Raw genomic sequence first — 15,915 nt, 5'->3', positions numbered from 1 at the left:
TTGTATCCTGTTAATGATTCTATGTTACATTTGTTACATACTAAAACCAGCAAATGTAGGCTGGCCAGATAGCTAAATGGACTAAATCGCCTGCTTAGGCAAGTACAGGGACAAGGGTTCTATCCTCAGCTCCACATGTCCTACAGGCCCCGACCCTGGGCGTACTGAGAAAGCGACTAAGACTAGGTGTGGTGGTGCATGCCTGTAATCCTAGCGCTTGGGAGGCTGAAAACAGGAGGATCACTACAAGTCTGATCTGTGTAGTGAGACCCTGTATACCCTGTACTAAATACATTTAAAAAAAGTTTTCAAAATAAAAACAGCAAATGTAGCAGAAACAATCCAAACTCCAGTGTCCCTTTTTCCTTAGTAATACACACTGGGTTTTTATCTGTGATAATGAATGATCTAAGACCTCCTGACATAAAAACTACATTTCCCAGCCTTCCTTGCAGCTGGCCAGGCAATTAGTCAGCCAATGGAATGAGGGCTAAATTGTGACATTCAGGAAATATTGTTAAAGGGAAGAGTGGGAGGCTGTCTTTTTCCTTGCTAGTGACAATGCTGAACTTGACTACTAAGCCCTATGATCCTAGAAAAGAGAGGTTAGGAACCCTGCCCTAACCCTTGTTTACTGTAAAAAAAGAAAACCGCACTTACCCATAGGGCTTGGACAGAACTTACGGCCTCTGCAAAACACAGGCAAAACACACAATGCCTACCCTTGTCTTATAATTGTTTGGCTAAAACGCTTGTCCCACTGACTAATCAGAATGAAATGCTCATAAACTGCGCTGCTCCAGCTTCCTGCTTCCAGGTCTTTGAACTTTAGGCCACTGCTTAGCCTGGGCCAGCAGACAGCCCCTCCTGCTGCCTGAGGGAACACACAGCTGATTTGCTGGCCCCAGGCACCCTTCACTGCCGGCCACAAACCCTTTCTAACCTGGTTTACTCCTCCTGGAGTAAAAAAGAAAACCTGTCTGCCCCACTGTGGAGAGGGCGGTGGCTCCACAGTCTTCCCTCTCGGTTCTCCCCGCTGCAAGGTGAGCAGTCCGAAGATCTGTGGTTTCACTTTTCAAGGTTTCAGTTACTTTTGGTCAACCATGGTACAAAAATACTATGTGGAAATTTCCAATAATAAACAATTCACTAGTTTTAACTTGTGCGTCGCTTTGAGCAGCATAATGAGATCTAGTGCGCTCCTACTCCCTCCTGCTTGGGCGAGTGCCGTCTCTTGCTTGGTCCACAGTTCGTGCCAGTCTCTTAGTCACTCAGTAGCCATCAAGGTTACTGGGCCAGCCATGGTGGCACGGTAGTGCTTGTGCCCAAGTAACCTTACTTACTTACTAGCAGCTCTACAGGTCAGAGCAGTGATGCTGGGATGGCATATGCCAAAGAGAAGCCGTGAAGTGCTGCACATCGAGTCTCTGTGCTGTCCGCAATTTCAGGCATCCCGCGGTGTTCGGGCACCTCTCCCTTGGACAAGGGGGCGGTGGTTCCTCTCCCCCTATCACGAGTCACTTTCCTTGCCTCAAAACACACATTTTAAAGAACTCTCCTTACCAAGTCATGATTTTTTATCTGACACTGGCTAGAACATAGTGTGACAGGTAGCTGCCTTCCCCATTGTGGAGTAGGAGATAAGAGTTACTCTCCCACTGCGCAGGAGGGGAAGAGTTAAAGGTGGCCACGCTTGTATTGACTTTCTCATCCTACCAGCCAAGAACTGCCTTCTTTCAAACTTAATTCATGCTGAGAAGATAACACCTCTGTTATTTACAGTGCTGTCACTTGAGGTCATCTGTCCCCCAAATCCTTTCCTAATCCTCGCTCCCACAGCAGAGGAAAGCTAGCCACAGGAGGCCAGGCCCAGCCCTGAGATGGTGACATGTGGCCCGGCTCCTCCTCTACTGCTCATAGGGTGGCTGCCTCTCCCATACTACAGTGACGCCTGGTATACAACCAGATCACATGAAACAGCGCCAAAAGAAAATCTACGGATGTCTTTTTTCAGCTGCCCCAAAATGCCACTGAAGGAGTTCCAGAACATTAGCCTGGAAAAGACCCTGAAGATCATCTTATCCTGGTCCTTTATTGTTCTGACAGGGCTACTGGGACCCAGGGATACCAAGAGGACACAGAACCTGTCAGGAAGAGCAAGAGCAGAAGCAGGTCTCCAGATACCCATGACCTGACAATTTCACTTGAGGATGCTAGTGCAACAGTGGCAGGAACAGCCAAAGTCACCGAGCTGCATCTCAGATCTTCAAAGGACAGAGAGATTAAGAAGTACAACACTAGTGGGAAACTGAGCCCTTCTGAAATTTTAGCCAAAAGAGAAGGCTGGATGGGTTCAGCCACAGTGGAGAGATGCTAACAGGTCAACAAGGTCCAAAGAGAGAAAAATGAGGTACTGCTGGGTGACCTTACCTCAGCTTCACCGCTGTCTGGAGGAAGGCAGATGTGAGTGATGCTCAGACCAGCCTGCAAGGGAACACAACACTACCTGTCACTATCAGAGCACGCCTTGTGAGGAATCCTAATGCATTTGTAAAAGTTGGCAAATCTTACCTCTTCAGCCAGATTCTGGTTAATTTCCTGCATCAAATTTTCATCACTTGCCTTAGAGGAAAGGAGAAACAGAAAGAATGTAACACCAAGGATACGTCTTGAAAAAGCATGAAACATTATATAGGGACTAAGTTTTGTGATTACAAGTTGTCTAACTACAAAGATAAGGAAAATGTAGAAAATGAATCTCATTGGTTGTAAAAAAGGGATCAACAATTGATAGAAAACAAACGTTAATTTTTTTTTGTGTGTGTGTGTAGGTTCTCACTACGCAGCTTGGACTCATAGTGATCCTCCTGTTTTCAGCCTCCCCAGTGTTGGGATTGCAGGCATGCGCCACCACGCCCAGACTCCATCTCCAGCTCAGCATGCCCAGGGGCGGGGCTGGCATGGCATGTGGTGCCAGGGATTGAACCCTGGCCCCTGCGCTTACCTAAGTACACACTTAGTCCACTGAGCTATCTCGCCGGCCCTAAGCGTTAATTTCGAAGTATGTCACCTCTTAAAAATAGTATCCCACATGAAAAAAGACAGGTAAAAAAGACACTCTTGAGCCAAGAGTGATGGTGCACACTGGTAATCTTAGCACCATGGGAACCTACAGCAGGAGTGTCATGAGTTCAAGCTCAGCTTGTGCAATTTAGTAATACAAAAAGATGCTTTCTCAAAATTTTTATTTTATTTATTTTTTATTTTTTTCAAAAATTTTAAAAACAGGTAGGGATGCAGCTTAGTGCTAAGATCCTGGGTTCAATCCTCAGTACTAAAACAAGAAACAGAAACCATCACCCCACAGCCCACATCCCTGTCTGTGGGAGAACATGAAAGATTGGATGGAGTATGAACATTTTGCCCTCCAGTGCTAAGTCAAAGAGCGAGCCAATTCTTCCCAGGAAACCCCAGCTGCTGATTCAGTTCACCTCTCCTGTCTACCTGGTCTTCTCTGTAAAGAGAAGTGGCTCACACCCCAAGGAGTGTCAGCAGTGTGAGTGCAGCTCTACAATCTCGAAACGCACAGCCCCGGTGGGTGCAGAGGCTGCTGGTGTGACGTGCTGAAGGCAAGCCTGACTGTGGGGCTGCCCGCCTCCGCTTGGCGCGCATCCCTACACCTGCCACCACGCAGATGCCAACAAGGAGGCAACAGCGCCAACAGCCGCTCAGCACTAAAGGGCTGCAGCCAAAACACGTATGTGGAATGCAAAGCCCTCCTGACAGCAATGCCTTTGGCACACGTGCTGCAGAAGACACAGTAAAACCATGCCCGCACGCCCATGTGCCACCTGTCCTCCCCAACAGCATCTGCACCTATCACCTTCAAACTACATCTGACAAGCCTGCATAAGTGCACTCGGGCTGCCGTATATCCTGTGCAATGCGAAGCCTGTGGGCGCTGCCTCCTGACACTGAGAGGCCCCAGTATGGGGAGAGGATGGCATGCAGGGAACGCTGGTCTGCAGCCCTGCAGAAGCCAAAGCCAAAGAAAGGCAAGAGACAGCGCTTTCAACTGAATCCACTGTGCCTTAACAAGAAATACAGTGGGCCTTTAGATAACAAGGACTTTCTACATTGAAAATCTTCAAATCGTAGGACCGCACCCCACTCAGCTTACCTGGATAATAGCAAGAACTGGCTTAAATGCAGGGTTTTTTTCTTGCAGCAAATGCAGAACTTCTTTTGAATTCTGAATAACTTCGCTATAGGGAGAAAGAAAAATGACACAGTCACTTGTTTGTTAGGGAGTAGAAAACAAACATTTTCTTATGTTTGTTGCCAGAAGTGAAAATAATTAAGACAACAAAAGGAGGTACCGAGAGAGTGTGGGGAAGGAGAAGCAGGACAGCAGGGCTACAGAACGTCAAATGTGACAACCTGGTGTTTAAAATACATAGGGAGGGCTGAGGAGATAGCTGAGGAGATAGCTCAGCGGCATAAGCACCTGCCTGGCAAGTGCAAGGTCCTGAGTTTGATCCTTGTTAAAAAAATAATAGTACTAATTAGTTAAAAATAATAAAATATGCAGTGAGAAACAGGCTGGATGGTTGCAGTAATTTTCTAGAGAGGAAGTTTTCTCTCGAATTTTCGAAGGTTCTTATAGTGCAAAATGTAGGTTTCTGTTTTCAAAAACCTTTTTCCTTCACATATTCTCTTCAGAAAAATGAGACTGAGGTCCATGTGGACAGAAAACAAACATACATGGGGTGGGGGTGGGGCCGGCGAAGACGGGGCTGGCAGAGGCCTGGCTGTCTGGCTAGATCCCAGGCTCCGGAGCTGGAAAGGGAAGCTGCAGGGATGGGGTGCAGGGGAGCCTGACAGCACCCCAAGTCCACTGCTCAGGACAACACAGCCTGTGCTCTCCCCTCAGCACCCCTGGAGGTAAGAGGCGCTGGAGGTCAGAGCCCAGCAACTGAACCGAGCAGAGCCTTCTCAGAGGAAGCACGAATGGCCAGTACACAGACAAGAAAACGCTCAGCATCTCTGGCCATTAGAGAAACGCAGGCTAAAACATCACCACAATTCTTACTCCTGAAAGAACAGGCTATCGTTGAGAAATCAGACACTAACACACGGTAGTGAAGCTGGGAGGAGGGGCTGGGGCTGGGCCATCCTTCTTCACAGTTGGTGGCGATGTAAACTAGTATGACATTATAGAAATCAGTATAGAGACTTCTCAAAAACTAAAACAAGGCCTGGGGAGATAGCTCAGCGGCTTAAGTGCCCGCCCAGCCAGCACAAGGTCCTGCATTCGATTCCCAGTAGAAAAAGAAAATGAGACATTCTGTTTGCCCCAGCGAGGCCCATCCGGGGTATCTTCCCAGCAGAGTTACGGCCATCACGCTAGGTACCCCCACGCTCCTAGGGGCACAGTTCACAACAGCTGAGTCTTGGAACGGGCCTACCCGTCCATCAGCATGCAGAGGAGTGCACAGAGCAAATGTGGTGTACATAACATGGAGCACTACTCTGCCATAAGAGCTAAGCTGAGTCATTCGTAGGAAAGTGGATGCACCTGGAGATTATGAAGTGGAGTGAAATCGGTCAGACACACGAACTTCAATAGCACATGGCTTCTCTTCTGTGAGAAATTATAAATAAAGAACAAAATAAAAGACAGATCATAGGAAAAAATAATTAAAAAGATGGAAGAGAAAAGAGGGGAAAATACACTAGTCCAGACACACAGGCCTAAACAGTCATGGTGGCGGCTCTTTCTGGAGCCTTTTTTTTTTTTTGTGGATTAGACAAACTGTTGCCAGGCGATGAAGGAGCCTTTTTTTTTTTTTGGTGGAACCAGGGATTGAACTCAGGTCCTTGCGCTTGCCAGGGAAGCGCTTATTCCACTGAGCCATCTCCCCGGCCTAAAAGAAGTTGAACAGTTGTTTTTTTTTCCAGAACCGGGGATTGAACTCAGGCCCTTACACTTGCCATGGAAGTGCTTATTCCACTGAGCCATCTCCCCGGTCTCTGGAGCCTTCTGGATGGGTGATGTCAGAGCCTTTCTTCACCTCCATCATCCTTACAAAGTGCTCTCACTAGCACTAGGACGATGCAATCAAGCTCCCTGTGCCCATTTCCAATAAAAACCTCAGCCAAGACACTACTCCACTACTGTGTGTTTTAATCTTTTATTATTTGATACACAACACGTGGTACCAGGGATCGAACCTGGGTCCTACTGCTAAGCTATTTCCCCAGCCCTCAGCTTCCGTGTTTAACATCACTGTCAGTGATGACATCTACCTGTAGTGCTGGGGACTGAGTTCTGGACTCAAATATGCTAGGTAAGTGCTCTACCACAGAGCTACACCCCCAGTCCCAGTCCAACTTTAAACACTATTTGCAGTCTCCAGCAAGTTCTAAATGTAAGCGCGAGGGCCAGCCAAATAGCTCAGTGGACTAAAGTGCCTGCAAGCAGGCGCAGGGGCCAGGAGTTCGATCCACGGGCTTGCAGTGCCGGTGCTGGCCCTGCCCCTGGGTTGTGCTAAAATGGCAATTGGGACTGGGCATAGTGGTGGGTGCCTGTAATCCCAGCTCTTGGGAGGCTGTAAACAGGCGAATCACTACGAGTCCAATCTAGTAGTGAGACCCTGAACACCCTGAAGACCCTTCCCTAAAATACAAAAATAAATAAATAAATAAATAAATAAAATAAAAGTAAATGCAAGCAGGAGTCCTAGCTGGGTCCATCAGCAGTTAGTCCCCAAGAGCAAAGAACCTCCCAGTTTTTAGACAGGTAGCTGAGGGCTTGAGACCAAAGGCACTGTAGCCCCCCAGAAGAAGAGGATAAAGTGTACCTAAAGGCTTCAAAATGCACACCAGGACCAACCTTTCTGCCATCGCTTGGGCAGCCTCAATGTGCGGGCAACTGGGTAAAACCTGTGAGCAACTCAGGGTTGTTTTGTTTTGGTACTGGTTTCACACCCTTGGGATAAAGTAACTTAATTCCTAGCAGATATCATTGTGTTGTACAGATGAGATCATGCAGGAAAGTTTATAAATCACCTCAGAAGCAGACACTGAAATCCACCTGTCCAGGGACGGGTGACTGAGAGCCTCGGGCTGTGCTGTCTCCCAGCCTGGCAAGGCCATTAATTTGGGCCATGCTGTTCTTTCTGCCTGGTCCGGGAAGCCACGGGAATGTGGGTCCTAAGCAGTCCTTGGTGTGACAACTACCCGGGAAGCCTAATAAATGAAAGTGTCCATAGCTTCCCCCAGAAGGCCATGTTCAGGATGTCAGGGTGGCACCTGGTAATGTACCTTTATTTATGATCATGTATCCATGAAGTTCTGGAGCAGACAGCAGGAAAAAACACAGCCAGGCCCGGCATTCAGGCCTTTTGTGGACCAGTGTGGGCAATATATACACAGCCTCCAACGACACCCCCCTTCCTCATTTTTAAAACAGGTGTGCCCCGTCTTTTTATTATCAGATCTATATTTTTCACAGAGGTAAAGCTGCCTGAAATATTCGAAACACTCATACCAATAAGAGTAATTTCTCCCAGAAGCATGTCTATTCACCCACCTTCTATAAGGAAAACACTGTAATAGCTAAGTCAGCAATAGGTAAAATAAACAAAACCGGCTGGGGCACAGGAGACAGAAAATATTGGTATACAGAAAGGTTCACCACTGTAACTTACAAGGCTACTGTGCCCTGCCCTCCACAACTGTCCTCAGTGTAGTATTTTATTCTTTGGGGTTCCTTATTATTCTTACACTGATAAGCAAAGCAAAGAGGAAAAGTCACCAGGCTCAATACATCTAAATAGTAGCAAAATGTTTCTAATCAGAGGTTCTTATGCTCCTCGGGGGAGAAGAAGGGCTTTCCCAACTCCAGTCTAAAATGGGAACAGTGGGGAGGAATATGTGCCTGCGGCTGGCTGTGGTGGGGAGCTAGAACTCAGAATTCTGCTGTTAAAGATAATTTAATAATATTGTAAGTCATCATCACCAGCTTGGTTATTCCTGTTAAACTGGATCTATCCATACCACCACTGCCACTACCACTGGCTTATCCCCTGGGCCGGTTGTGCAAGGAGTGTTTGAGGGTCACAAAGCAAGCTTGCAATAGTGGCCGCAATTCCTAGGCTCCCTGGTGGCTAGCTGCATACATGGCTACGAGCTGGGGAACACGCAGCTGGACAGCGGAAATGACCGCCGTGAACACACCCCTGAGCATCAAGCCTAGGTATGTATTAGGCCCACAAAATTTACATTCTAACTTCTCAAAAATTGCAAAGGCCCTGCTTCTAGAAATATAATAATCTCCAAGTGGCCGCCTCTGAAGACAGCCGCGGATGTTCAGAGGAGTCGTCCAGGGGAAAAGCAGCGGCAAGCAGTTTAATAACCCAGGACACTGGCCACTAGTCCGTACGTTCAAGTTCACAGTTGGCCGCTGCTGCCACGCACTTCCTTTGGAAAGTACTTCCTCATTCCTCTTTTTAACGAGAACATGCTGAGTTTCGCTGCACACAGTCACCCAGCTAGAGAGCAAACTTCCCCGTCTCACTCTCCTGGGCTTCACGGGGTCACATAATAAGCCTCCAGACAGAGGAAAGAGGCAGGGAAATGGGAGGGGGAGGAGTGTGCGCCCTGGCTCCTTGTCCCCAGCCTGGCTGGGACAGGAGGAGGTCATCCTCAGCGCTCGTGCAAAGAGATGGGACCACTAGAAAGTGACTGGGCCGTGAGGAGACAGCCCCCAGTGTAGGTTAGGACTGTAACCACGGAATAGGACCTGAGGACAAGATGCCTTTGTTGGCGCTGCCCCTCTCCCTGCCTTCTGCCGCGCTGCAGTGCAGCAGGAAGGACTCTGCCGGATGCTGCACCTCGACACGACTTGTACTATGTGATAATAAATTTCTATCATTTGTAAGTTACCCAGTCTGTGGTACTGTGCTATAGCTGCCCAAAATGGGCCAAGATGGGCAACGGTGGGAGCAGCTTGGCCTATTTCTTGTTTCACAAACAAGCCTGAGCCGCGGGCTCAAACAGAAGGATTTCATGTACTGCACTCCACCACGCCTGAGACAGACAAGAGACACACCGTTATCTAAGGAATCATCAGAGAAAAAAAGCAAATGCAGCAAGTTAAAATATGGTACAGTATTTATTTTATAAGTATCACCAGATTATTTTAAGCCTATTCAGACACAGAACTTTTTGTTATAAAGCCACTCATAAATATATAGAAAAGGAAACAAGAAATTGAGACATTCTGACAGGAAAGATAGCTCAGCGACATAAGGGCCTGCCTGGCAAGAGCAAGGTCCTGAGTTTGATCCCTGGTAAAAAAAAAAAAAAAAAAAAAAAAAAAGAAAAGAAAAGAAAAGAAACTGAGACATTCTAAAACTTCACACTCAGAGTCTGACTCTTCTGTATTGTATTTCTGTTTGTCAATTCTTGTTTACTTTCCTCTGTTAAGAGGGCTGGTGATGCAATATTTCTTAAGAGGTCGTGTCTGTTCCTGTACCCTACTAATAAGCCCACTCAGAAAGAAATTAGGAAAAAATACCATTCACAATAGCCCCAAGAAAAATGAAATACTAAGGAATTAACCTGACTAAGGAGGTGAAAGACCTCTACAACAAAAACGACAGTGCTCCTCTGAAAAAGAAAATCAAAGAGGACATCAGAAAATGGAAAGATGGGACCAGCCAGATAGCTCAGCAGACTAAAGTGCCTGCTTTAGGCAGATGCAGCGACTGGGGTTGGATCCCGACTGGGGTTGGATCCCGGGTGAGCCCTGCCAGCCCCGCCCCCGGGCGCACTGAGACAGCCATTGAGACTGGCTGTGATTGAGACTGGGAGCGGTGGCCTACACCTGTAATCCCAGTGCTTAGGAGGCTGAAAGCAGGAGGATCACTATGAGTCCGATCTACCTAGTGAGATGCTGTAGGCCCTGTACTAAAAATACATTTTAAAAATTTTTTAAAAAGAAAATAGAAAGATGTTCCCTATTTCCGGTTAGGCAGAGCTATAGTCAGAATGGCCATACTTTCAAACCGGATATACAGACTTAATACAATCCCAGGCACAATTCCAACAGCATTCTTCACAGACAGGAGAAATCCAATCCTAAAACTAATAAGGAACCAGAAGACAACCAAAATTGAAAAACCAGCGCTGGGAAAGAAGAGCCAAACAGAGGGCCAGCCAGATAGCTCAGCGGACTAAAGCGCCTGCTTCAGCAGCTCATAGTGTCTGGGGCCCAATCACCCGCTCACTGTGCCAGCCTCACCCCCGGGGTGCATGCTGAGACAGCAAGTGAGACTGGGCCTGGTGGCGCACCTGTAATCCCAGTGTTTGGGAGGCTGAAAACAGGAGGATCATTATGAGTCCAATCTACATAGTGAGACCCTGTACATCCTGTCCTAAATTCACACACAAAAAAAGAGCCAAATGGGAGGTATGGAAGTCCCAGACCTGACGTTATATTACAAAGCTGCTGTGAAAAAAACAACACAGAACTGGCACAAAAACAGACATGCAGATCAATGGAACAGAACAATGGATGCAGAAACAACCACAAGCGCATTCAACTATGTGATCTTTGACAAAGAGGTCAAAAACATACCGTGGAGGAAAGACAGCCTCTTTAATAAATGGTGTTGGAAACAGTGGTTATCCACACGCAAAAGGCTGAATCTAGACCCGTATTTCTCACCATATACTAAACTAAAATCAAAACGAATCAAAGAACTAAATGTTAAAAGAAACAACCTAATGGAAAACAAAATAGGTAAAACTCTTAAATCATAGGTATAGGCAAGGACTTTTTGAGCAGAGTCCTGGTTGTGCAGGAAATAGTACTGAGAATCACTATAGGAAAAAATTTACCATGCATTCCTCAAAGGACTCATATTTAGAATATATAAACAAGTCAAAAAATATACCTCTTCAAATAAAAGACCTAGCCCCAAAACAGGAGAGCTAAATGAATGGACAATTCACAGAAGTATACACAGCCAATAAATACATGAAGAAATGCCCAACATTGCTGGCCCTTAGAGAAGTGCAAATTAAAGCAACACCAGGATTCCATCTAACCCAGAAAGAATGGCTATCATCAAGAAATCAAATTATAACAAATGCTGGCCAGGCTGGAGGGGAGAAAAGGAATCCTTCCTCGTTGCTGCTGACAGTGTAAACTAGTACAATTGCTTTGGAAATCAGTATGCAGATTCCTCAAAAAACTGAAACTAGAAACTCCATTTGATCCAGCCACTTCCTTTCTAGGTACCTTTCTGAAAGAGCTGGAGACATATTACATTGATCCATGCTTGCCCATGTTTATAGCTGCACAACGCACAAGGCTAAATCAGAAGGTGGTCTTTATGTCCATCAACAGCTGAATGGATGAGAAAAATGCAGCACTTAATGCACAATAGAATATCACTGTGTCATAAAGGAAGATAGTGAGTCATCTGTAGGAAAAACGCATGCACCTTGAGACAATAATGTCAAGTGACAACAGGAAGGAGGAAGACATCTTTAAGCGAAAAGGCTCAGGAGATGGGGGAGAAGGAAGAGAGGGAAAGGGGAGGAGAAAAAGAATTAAGATGTCTTATGTACCTGTATCAACTCCACACAAGAAATTTCAATGTTGGTACTGCAACTATACTTTAAAAAAAGGAAGGAGGGTGATCAAGAGAGGGTGGAGGGGGAGGGAAGGAAGGGAAATGAATTAAAATGTAATTATGTACAAACTCTCCACAAGGAGTGTAAACCTGACATATGGCAAATGTATTAATAAAAAAGTAATAAAAAAAAGTCACATCACTTTTGTTGTTGGCTGTATGCATCATTTTTCTGTTCCTGTGTAACAATATACCCCAGGAACTTAAAAAGAGGTTTCTTTTAGTGCAGTCATAAAAGTTCCAGTCCAAAATTGGGTAGCTGCTGCTCTGGGCCACCAGGAAGGGCTGCATAACATCATAGGAATGTGTGGCAGAAGAAAAGCATTTATATCATGAATGAATCAGAAAGAACAAACCCTTGGGAGTGCTCCAACGCCCTACAAGGGCATCCCATTACCTAAAGACCTCACCTCAAAGGTTTCCTCAGCTCCCAGCAGCACCTCCATGTGAACCAACCCTGGATACAACTCACAAAACTACGGAGATCAGTCAACATTTAACCTGTAGCACTAGGGTTTTCACGAATTGCATCTTTCAACACCGGTGCTTTCTCAGCTCTATCAGATGTCAATGGAAAGTTGGCAGACAACCTGAACCACCAGAAACCTGTTACTCCCTAAAGTGATCTTCACGCTACTTGTCCACTGGAAGAACATCAAGGCATTAGTCTCATGACACCATTAGCAATAACAGGTCACTGTGCTTCTCGGGGAGCTTATTCTCTAACTATTCTGATTCACGTCATGTTAGTCATCAGGACTAACATCCTAGGCCAGTGATGGTGAACCTTTTAGAACTTTGAATGATACAAACAGGCCACTGAGGGGTCCAGGCTCTTCAATGTCTACTCCAGGTGGCTTCTGCTCAGACTCGAGTTCTCCTTTCCTCAATTCCTGGGAGAATCTATTCAGACCAGAGACTTCTGATAGACCACGCACATAACTCCATCGGAAGGTATGACCAAGTTCCTTGAGGCACTGAGAATGACAAATACACTGTGACTGCCACCTGGCCAACACTGACTCACAGACACAATCAAGTGAAAGTTGAATACCAGTTTTGGAGACATTACTACAAGCATCCCAGGATCACCAAAGTACCATAAAGCTTATGGCAACTTCACGATGGAGGTAAGAGTAGGGTTTCTATTCTGGAGGTGAAGACGAGCCTTAGTAGCCTGGGGAGGCTGTCAGCTCACACAGCCAAGGAGTGATGAAGTCATGCTGTGAACAAGGGCATCTGACTTCAGCCATAGTTTCAGAAGCACTGACCAAGTGATCTGCTTCCTTCCAGTCTGCAACTGGGGACAGCCAATTATGCCCACCAGCTAAGAATGGCTCTTAGATTTTTAAAAGGTTAGAAAAATCAAGATAAGAAAAAATATTTCAATGTCATGTGTAAATTAAACAAAATTCACAGGGGCCAGGGTTTGATCCCCAGCATGCCCTGCTGGCCCAGCCCCCAGGGCTTGCTGAGATGGCCATGGCGATTGATTGAGACTGGGTGTGGTGGCATTTGCCTGTAATCCCAGTGCTTGGGAGGCTGAAAACAGGAGGATCATTGAGTCCAATCTGTGTAACGATAGCCTGTACATCCTGTACTAAATACATAAAAATAAAATAAAAATAATAGACAACACTTGTTGAGGGCTCAACGTGTGACAATACCCAGGCTAGGCATTTTGTATGTATTCTGTCATTGAACTGTTTTTGCTCTGGTCTTGCCTTCAGTTTTTAATCCACTAAAATGAGCTCAGCAGTGTACTGGTAAAAATCCAATGACTCAAAGTAAATCCAAGGTCCTAGATAAAATTATCTTAAACAAAATGCTCTTTAGATTCATTAGGCACATCATAAAGAACCTAGGAAAATCTCCAGTAACTACCATGGAGAGGGATAAAGCGGGGGTGGGGAGGTGGGGGGGAGGATGTGGGGGGAGATGCACACAGAGTGGGATGGGACAATGATTTAGAAAAAAAGCCAGAGGGGAAAAAAGAAGAGGGGGTGTTGAAAGGAGGGTGGAGAAGGAGCAGACTGTCCCAGCAGCATCCAGTGCCTCGGTCGTAATTCAGAGGGAGGCTGGAAAGCCTCGGGTTGGGGTGGGTGCCTTGCTTTGCCAGGATCTTGGGTCCCAGGACTTGCCTCTCTACAAATGACGTGACTAGGGCTCTTCCTCCTCAGTCTTCCCGCCCATAAGCGGCAGGGTGAGGATCGGAGGGCCCGGGATGAGTGTGTGCAGGACTCAGGAGGCTCATCCCAAGGCCCCACAATTCGCCTCCGGGTCTGGAGGGAACTTTCCATACACAGGAGTGCTGGGGACTGCGTGCGCCCGCGCCGCAGGAGACCACCCGGCTAGCTCTGCGGATTACGCAGGGACCGGATTCAGCTTCCTCCTTCCAGGACATGAGGAGTCTAAAGACGGCCTGGCAGTGGGGCCGCAGCGTCCGGAGCAGCCCCCGGGAGCACGCCAGCCGGGTGGCGCGCAGCACAGCGCTCCACCTCCCGCCTCGGCCGCGCCGCCCCTTTCCGGTCCATATCAGCACCGCGCGGTTGCATCAGAGCCGGCGACCGGGCGCACGTGGAGCGGGGCGTGCGGGGCGTGCGCGCGGCTCCGCCGAGGATGCTCCGTCCCGCCCCGGCTGGTGGGGTTCGGTCCCCGGGATCCTCGCCTCTCCGCCGGGCGCGCCCACCTGCGCGGCAGTACAAGTCGGCACCAAGCACTCGCGCCACGCAGACCTGACGGCTCCGGCCGCCTCCTCCGCTGGGGCCGCGTTGCGAGCCCGGCCTGTCACTCACCTGACGATGGAGTCCAGCGCGGGAGGTGCCGGGTCGCCCGGGCCGCGGCTGCTCCAGGCTGGGCCATCCTGCGGCTGCTGCTGCCCGTGCAGGCCCTCCTGTCCGCCACCCGGGCCGCCACCTCCGCTGGCTGCGCGACAGGGCACTCGGAGGCGGCGCGGCGGGCCCGGGGACCGGAGCGGGCGGCCGAGCTGGCGCAGGACGACGGGCAGGCGCACGCTCATGGTGCGGAGCAAGCGCAGGGACGCGGCGGCAAGTTCTCCCGAGGGTGGCGCGCCAGTAACGGGCCAGCAGCCGCGAGGGACCGGCGCTTCCTACTCAATGGAGCGCGCCCCTAGGGGGCACTGCACCTAGCCGCCGTGACGTCGTAAGGGCGGGGGCTGCGGGACGCCAGGCTGCTGGCTTGGTGGCCTGGGAGGGAAAAGCAGGCTTTCTGGCCATGCGCACGGCCGGCTAGAATTTGGCTCCCCTTTGGAGTCGGGCCGGGTGAGGCGCCAGGGCGGGGCCCGGAGCGCTGAGACCGCACGCCCTATCCTCCGGGTGAAGATGCTGGCATCCTCTTCCAGCGGGAGCGGGAGGCAGCTCACTTCCTGCAAGCTGTGGTGCTTGCAAATCCTGTTGAGACGGGCCGGAGGTGTCCAGAGGGTAGGCGGGTGAGCCCTGCAGTGGGACGCGGCCAGTTGCTTAGCCTAGTGAAGCCCCTCTAAGCAGGGGTACGTACTGTCCTTAAAATAAAGATGGAATGTCCAGATAGTGGGAATAACTTTATAACCTTGTTATTTCATCAATTCCAAGTAAGATGGAAGTAAGGTTTTAACTTACGATTTTACACTCTCCAGGTAGAATGGGAACAGGATTGTGGGTTTCTGATTCCCACCTAAGGTAGCAGTGAAACTAGTCCAACCTAGAGAGGCGAAACTCCGGGCTGGGTGCTGGAAAGGCGCCTTATTCAGTCCCAACTGGTAATATTGTTTCCAGTCTAGCCAAGGAAAGGGGCTTCCGGCCAGAGTGCAGGTGTTCCTTGGCAGAGCAGGGAGCTGGCCTGGCTTCAGGATCCGTTATCTGTTTTTCATTGTGGGGTGATTGCCACATGTGACATGTCGTGATCTTGCAGAGTTCACAAGGTTCATACTATTTTAATTTATTTGGTTTGATTTTTGGTACTAAAGATTGGACCCAGGTGTCAAACATGCCAGACAAGCACTCTACCACTGCGCTACAACCGCCTCCCTCCAGCCCTTGTTATATTTTATTTTGATACGATTTTTCTGAGGGAGTCTGACCGCAGCCGTCTAAGCCTCTTCCGTCCCCCTAGCTATGTGTTTACACCTGCTAGAGATTCATAATCGCGGGTCAATAAAGCTCAATAACCATGGTTATGACCAGTAACCCATCATTGCTCGCATTTGGCC

The 15,915-nt window shown here is 48.3% G+C and overlaps 1 protein-coding gene across 1 annotated transcript in view; it reads right to left on the bottom strand.

Moving 5' to 3' along the window:
• Mthfd1l (methylenetetrahydrofolate dehydrogenase (NADP+ dependent) 1 like) overlaps positions 1-14,937 on the bottom strand; it is a 222,858-nt gene extending 207,921 nt beyond the window's left edge. Inside the window, exons 1-5 of the mRNA XM_004645991.2 lie at positions 14,504-14,937; positions 4,181-4,265; positions 2,572-2,622; positions 2,431-2,484; positions 685-689 (exon numbers count right to left, since the gene is read on the bottom strand). Of these exons, the coding sequence (XP_004646048.1) occupies positions 685-689; positions 2,431-2,484; positions 2,572-2,622; positions 4,181-4,265; positions 14,504-14,727 (419 nt within the window). The 5' untranslated portion in view covers positions 14,728-14,937. The remainder of the gene's footprint in view (positions 1-684; positions 690-2,430; positions 2,485-2,571; positions 2,623-4,180; positions 4,266-14,503) is intronic.
• Between the last annotated feature and the right edge of the window lie 978 nt (positions 14,938-15,915).

Source organism: Octodon degus, unplaced genomic scaffold, assembly GCF_000260255.1.
Source record: "Octodon degus isolate 3935 unplaced genomic scaffold, OctDeg1.0 scaffold00246, whole genome shotgun sequence".
Lineage (NCBI taxonomy): Eukaryota > Metazoa > Chordata > Mammalia > Rodentia > Octodontidae > Octodon > Octodon degus.
Note: the sequence above shows the minus strand (reverse complement) of the source record. Positions and strands in the feature narration are given on the sequence as shown.